The 7,038-nt window shown below is 40.2% G+C and overlaps 1 protein-coding gene and 1 non-coding gene across 11 annotated transcripts in view; both read right to left on the bottom strand.

Annotated features, from left to right (window-relative positions):
- Positions 1–109: 109 nt before the first annotated feature.
- trnar-ccu (transfer RNA arginine (anticodon CCU)) lies at positions 110–182 on the bottom strand. The gene has a single exon. It is a non-coding gene; the product is annotated as a tRNA-Arg (tRNA).
- A 1,015-nt stretch (positions 183–1,197) lies between these two features.
- Positions 1,198–7,038, bottom strand: part of LOC146491542 (nck-associated protein 5-like) — a 183,288-nt gene continuing 177,447 nt past the window's right edge. For all 10 annotated transcript variants that reach the window (XM_085152009.1, XM_085152010.1, XM_085152013.1 and 7 more), the window contains one exon: positions 1,198–5,415. In XM_085152009.1, coding sequence (XP_085008135.1) covers positions 5,104–5,415 — 312 coding nt within the window. In that variant the 3' untranslated portion in view covers positions 1,198–5,103. The remainder of the gene's footprint in view (positions 5,416–7,038) is intronic.

The raw sequence follows: 7,038 nt of genomic DNA, 5'->3' as shown, positions 1-7,038 counted from the left end.
GTGGTTCAGACTGCTGCTGGTGGCTGCTTCCTGCTTTCCAGGATAACACACCATGTCATAACTGGGTTACGAGCCCAGCACGCTTCCACTCCGCCACTCTCCTGGACAGCACCCCAGATGGGACTTGAACCCACAATCCCTGGCTTAGGAAGCCAGTGCCTTATCCATTAGGCCACTGGTGCTGCACGCAGGAGCTAGCAGGTACTAGCAAGGTTTGACTTTAAAGATAACTTAGACATGTTAGTGTTTGTGTGCCTGATTATTACTTGTAAAATTAACCCATCTTTTATGGAAGACTTTTATAATCACTTGATTACTGCTCCATTTTATTATTTGCAGCAATTTACGTTGGCTTTGGCTTCCGGACCGTTTGCACGTCTCTGAAACTCACTTTGAGAACTTGAACTACTTTTCCGTTTTTGAGTCATATTTTCAGTGCTGTGAAAATCCATTAAGTTCTGCACTTTGTGACTCATTTCTATTTTTGTAATACCGCTGTGTAGTCATCACCAAATTCTGTGACCTTTTCATAAGATTTTAATACAGACTTTTCTAATAATAAATCAGTGCACTTATGTCTCTCTTATTTTTTCCTCTCTTCGTGTTCTCCTAATCCTCTACCAGTTGCTTCCACTTCCTGAGACTTGGTCAGCTGGAGATCTCTTCCCGTTAAAAGGGAGTTCTTCCTTCCCACAGTCACCAGATGCTGCTCACAGGGGATATTGGTCTAATACTGTCAGGTCTTTACGTTGTGATTCACCTTGAGGAGGTGCACAGAACAAAAGAAAAAAAAAAGCATACTACTTAACCTCGACTTTAAATCTGCTCGCGTGCTGATCAAATAACCTACAAGCCTATGCTTTAGAGGCAGACACAGAGAAAGAGAAATCTTCCAAGCGTGCTTAAACTAATTGCGTTTATTTATATGCGTATAATTGCCCATCAGGGGACTAATGGTTATAAATCCCTCTGCAGCGAGAGCTCTGAGCTTCAGCCCCTGCTGACAGATTGTGAGGGGGAAGCAGTGATTACACGCCATGAAACATTTTGGGGAGGGCTTTCTCCAAACCTGGATTTTCACACTCAAAGAAAGGTCAAATGAATCACCGCGCATGAAGGTGCATGAAGGTGCTCGTAGCGCCTCCTTCACTATATTGCTCAGAAAAACACACAGACATCCTGCAGCTCAGGTTGAAATAGGAAATAGTTTCTCGTATTTATTTAGGAAATAGTTACATAAAATATAGCATTAAAGTCTAGTGTAACAGACAAATTGCACACAGTAATAATAATAATAACAATAATATTAATTACCAAAGTAACACTGCTGGTAACTTTCTCTTTACAAAGGAAGGTTTAAGGAAAGAGGTGAAGCATGACAATCACACTACAGTCTGACAGTACAAAATGTGGGTATAAATACTGGACATCTAGAAAAATACACAAGTCCTCTTCAGACTCTCTTCATACAATATTAACAGTTTCATAGAAAAATCGAAAACACACAGTTGGCTCTGTTGATTAGCACCAGCTGGTCAAATTCCAGAGAGAAATTTGGCATAAGTCCTCCTAAAGTTCAAATATGTCTCTTAAAATAAAGTGATAAAAAACATTTTAGTGTGAGCTCTTATTGATCAAAATAATATTTTTACTTTTTTTAAAAACAAGAAGAAGAAGAAGAAGAAGATAAAGAACCCCCGAAAGAAAACACAAGACGCCAAACAGCAGACATAAAACAGGTTGAACGATTGGCAAACAATTTACATCTTTTTACTTTCTTTTTGTTCTTACTTGCATATATATCGATCAGCAATGCCCGTTCTGATATTAACTTATATTTTTTTTAATATATACAACATAATATACAGCCACGAGAGGAAAGCTGAGGTTTTGGAGAGTTTGGGTATGTTATGCTACATGAGACTACGTTTGGATGCTTGGAGAGCCATTTGTCTACGCTTTCCCGATGGCTGCGTTTTCATTTTTACAATCGACTTTAGTCCAGTATGTTCCCTGAGCTACGGGCGACGACACCTTATATTTGCTTGTTTTATCTGTACCTGGTCTCATTAATTCATGTACCATGTGGAAACGTCCTCGTTAGAGAAGCTGCGGAGATAGTTTGCCACCACTGGGTGTTTAACTGCTTAAGGAAAAACACAACAAGATTAAAATGATAAAAAATGACTAAAAAATAAAGAAAACTTTAATTATTTCTTTGAAAAATATTGCTTCAAGAGAGTAGACAAAGATGAATCAGGTGGGGTTTTTTTTCTTTTTTTGGGGGGTAACTTTTCAATGGGCGTTGTCCATAGCAGCAATCCATAAAATGACACCTTGGGTTTTAAAGGAGTTTCAAACATGGAGTTTTATGCAAATATTGCCCATTCTGCTTGTCGTGTTTTCTTTTATTTTACACATCTTTGTACAGTATTTGTTACAGTGCAATGATAAGAAGTACCCCAGCATGGTGGGAGGAAGAGGAGGAGGGGTGGTCACTAATGATACAAACGTGTATTGCTGTCCAGTCCACCACACCCAAGCCAAACCTTTAAAAGTCCTGTTTTTTTCTTTTCTTTTTTAGGTTGAGGATTCATCCTCGCGTCTGTAGCTCTTCTAAGTGCTTCTTGTTGTAGGCAGAGAGGACCGGCACTCGTCCTTTCATGGCAGGGCTGTAACTGAGACAAGTCCTTTCCAAGATTAGCTGAAGGTTGAGAGGGAATCAAGAGCAGATCCAAACCAAAACCAAGACATTTTTTGCAAGGCTGAGAAAAAAGAAGAAAATAAACAAACTAGTGTTTAGGGCTGGGCGATAGGACAGTGACCGGCTCAGATGATTGGTGGTTGTATTATTGCGGGAGATTTTTGACATTTTAGTTTGCTAATTTTCTGCGTTGCAACCGTAGACAGTATAAAACAAGCCTATTCAAATGGTGGCCCGCGGGCCAAATGCGGCCCAGAAGCAACCTGCGAGTGGCCCTGCCTGTGGTCCTGGCAGAAACACAGAGAAAACGCAAAAAATTTATTCATTAATTAATTTAAAAAAATAAATTAAAAAAAATAAAAATTCCTACAGCGTAGTGTAGACTGTGAATGCAACACTCCTAGTAGCCTAGCAATATTTAACCTACAATGCACCATGATGTAAACATATTAAACAATCATCGTAATATATGATGCGACAACAGCATGTCTTTCTCACTCCAAAAGCGCAAAATTGACAATGAAAACTGTCGGTTTAACCCTGCCTGGACTGACAAATACTTTTACCGAGTTTAATAATCTTACAACCGGAGTTGTACTACCATGATGAGGGTCCTGTACAGCCCAAGAGAAAGCTGCAGCAGCTTCCCTTCGTGTTTGCTTCTTGGCGAAGAAGAAAAGGCCTTTCACAGATCCTGAAACAGTGAAATACTGCATGCTGGCCGTGGTGGATGTGGTGAAAAGTGATGAAAAAATTAAAGTAAGTGTGACATCTGCTAGTAAAAACGTACCCCTGTAGGACAGTTCAAATATTCGTAGAGTAGAGGATCTGGCGTCAGACGAGTTTGAAATGCTGTTAGATGACCTGAAGAAAACTGATGTAATGTCTATAGCAGGAGATCACAGACAGAACTGATAATGCACAGTTGTGCGTATATGTCCGTTTTTTGGATGGGAAATTGCTCGGCTTACTACCGTTAGAGGGACACACAGCTGGCGAAATAATGTTTGAGAAGATTTCAGCTCTTTTTGAGGAAAATGGTCTGGATATGAGGCGTGTCTGTATACTTGTGACGGATGGGGCTCCATCCATGGCAGGAAAAGTGAGTGGTCAGCGAAATATTTATTTTAATTTGAAAGGGAATTATCAAAATGTTTTTGTTATTATTATTATTATTTCAAATGTGCAAAAAATAGTTTAGTTATAGCTCCCTTTTTTTTAAATGGACCTTTTGGTGTGCATTTGTGAGAGGTCACCAGATTTACTGGGGAAAAGGAATAAAAAAAATTACTTGTTTTTCAATACAGTTGTGTGGATTTGAAATTGATCATGATCTGCTGCTTACTGGCTTCAAAAAAAAAAATCTGGCCCAGATAAATTCCTCGGTTTGAAAATCTGGCCCAACTAACTTCGTAGTTGAATAGCCATGGTATAAAAGATGGACATGGCTATGGTAACATCACCCATTGGTTTCAGAAGTTCAAACTTCCGATGTTTTTAAACTGCAGTTGACGAGCGACGGACATGGCACACCCCGGATAATCATTAAACTTCAAAGAATGTACAGAATGGACTTAAATATTTACTGAGTATGACCCAAATTAAGCAAGTGAGCTAATAAACTCATCACAAAAGTGTTTACTTATGTTGTCTCTGGGTTATTTTCCCATAGACTTCTACAGGACAACTTTCTGGAACTACACGTCTGCATTTCCTGGTGGTTATTAAAGAATAATGCAGGTTTAAGGCACTTCTGCGTTGGCTTTATTTCTTTATTTATTTTGTTATACTCGGAAGTACGTCCACCTTTTATAATGTTGCTGTAAATAATTAACTAAAGTGCAATAGCTCCTTACTTTCTGGAGGTTTTATGAGCAAGAGTGGAAAGCTGTACACAGATATCAAAGTTTTTCACTGACATGCCAAATGTTCCTGGTTTTCTACCCTAATTGTTTAATAGAGTTGCTGTTATCCCATCTGTGGTTCCCAAAGTTTGGGCGTTTACAATAAATAAATACAAACATTTTAAAATGTCGGCTTTCCAAAACGATGCCACTTCAAATTGATAGTTTTTTAATTAATATATATTTTTAATTTGGGAATGGCTGCTTTAAGATGCTAAGGTGTACCTCAGTTTGCCAAAATAATTCGTTGTGGAGATGTGGCAGAAAATGTTAATGTATCGCCCAACCCTGTTAGGGGTAATCCCCTAGAAAAACAGATGTAATCTACACAAAAATCCACTCCATAGGTCCACTGTGTCGTTCAACCTCCAGCCAATCAAGGCATGATTTCCAATAAGAAGGACAGAATCTGAAACCCAAAGAAAGACTTGAGGAGTCCAAAGATGTAAGAGAAATGTCTTGAAAACTGGACTCCATCTCTACAGCCCTGCTTTTTCAGACTTCGTTGGATCCCTGGCTGGTGCAGGAAGAGAAGCTGTCGTACAGCGAGTCACTAAGGGAGCCCACGGGATCCACCCCGGGCCTGCTCGTGAAACTGGAGGAGGACGAGGCCTCGTCTCCTTTGAAGCAGCTCTCCCCGCTCTTCCCCCCGTCGGCGTGGCAGTCAGCTCTGCGGCCGCCCGAGCCTGTGTCCGGGTACAGGCTGCTGGAGCTGCTCTGATTCAGCTTGTTTAAGGACTCCAAAGAGAAGTCGAGAGAGAGCGGCTGGCTTGCGCTGACGGGCATCTTCTCCATGGGAATCTCTTTCTGCAGAGAGAAAGGAACGTCTGTTAATGAAGAGCAAATACACGCTAGTTTATGTTACGGTAAAAGCTGCAGTGTGAACTTTTGCGCTGCCCTGTCTCTACTCTAACAACAGTGAGTATGACAGTGATCTATATTGAGATTTTTGTCACGCTCAACGACCAAATGTACGTCTTGGGTGCTGGCAGGCATTCATCGCAGGGAATTTGGTCCCCCCAGCACTCTTCCTGCTACATTAACTGTGCCATTCAACGTTATTATTTCTTTTGCATTACCTCTGACCATCTGCTTTGTAGGATTACATTAGTAAAAAAGCTGCTGTTTGTTGACACTGCTTCAATTAGCAGGAGTGGTTTCATCTCTTAGCTGATGCCAAAATGTGCCGGACCAAGAAACACACCTTTAGCTAACTCAGCTACAAAAACTGTAAAAACATGCATTAGCCGTCTGCTTCACTGTCATATGACCCATTGCCACACAATCACAGAGTAAAATAATCCCTTCAGAGGGAAAGCAACACAACACATACACCTACAAATAGTCTGTTCTTATTCATAATGTACCTGCTTCCCAGTATCTTTTTAATGCGTGTCTCAAAAGACACTTTAACAAGCTAGTTACTGTACCCCTCAGCATCAAAACACCTCCTCAGAGGCTGTAAACAACTTTATTTCTGCAACAAATCGAGCCTGGGAGCACAGCAGCTATCTTCATAGGTGCTTTTTGCAGGGGTAAGTACACAGAGGAGTAGCTGCAGGGGCTGGACAACCTCTAGAGACCCTCCAAACCTGGACCGTTTAGCATTTAGCTGCGAGCTGTATCTCCCCTCGGACATAAATCCAGAACTACTTCACACAAGGAGCACAAACACATACACCACTGAACTTTATTAGCACAATTTGGCCCATGCAAACTCTTACTGCAAGGGTCACGCACACACAGAGATCTTTAAAAGTTCCCCTTAATATGAAGGTCTCATCTGCCTCTTATCACACTGAAAACGTAATCACATTTGTCTTACTTGGCCATAAATACATGCTTTCACAGCCTTTATTACACAAGTTCCACCTAAATAAAAAACAAAAGGGTTTGATCTAATAAGTCATAAAGCAAGGAATTTCTCCTTTTTATCAAAGAAGCCACAACGAAAAAAGTTTAATTTGGTTATTTCTGATTTAACAATATGTAAAAGTTGGTGACCTAAGGAGACATTAGCTCACCTTTTTGTTTACTCTGTAAAAATGTCTATGTTCATAATGCTGCTATATCCCAGCCTAATTAATATACTGTAGGGTGAAAGTTTCACATGAGCCTGTTGCTGTTAGTCTAGTCCACAGGGTTGACATCTCCAGCCACAGAGCAGGAGCAGGCTCATAGCATCAATGTACAAGAAGCTGAAGTCACGTGTCCCTTTATGTAAGCACAGCTGTTAATTAATTAATTAGTCCTGTTGTCTGTTAAACCATTGATTGAACAGCTTATTTTAATAAATTTTTTTATTATTTATATTTTTAATTCATTCTAAGGTCTGTATGTAATGGAAGTGTGCCCATCTAGGGTTTCTTCTATTTCCTGCTGCAGCCTGATCTAGGATGTTTTTCTCCTTATCAAGTAGCCTCATCTCTT

This window comes from Neolamprologus multifasciatus, chromosome 23 (assembly GCF_963576455.1).
Source record: "Neolamprologus multifasciatus chromosome 23, fNeoMul1.2, whole genome shotgun sequence".
NCBI classification, from domain to species: domain Eukaryota; kingdom Metazoa; phylum Chordata; class Actinopteri; order Cichliformes; family Cichlidae; genus Neolamprologus; species Neolamprologus multifasciatus.
This window is presented reverse-complemented; position numbering and strand designations above follow the sequence as displayed.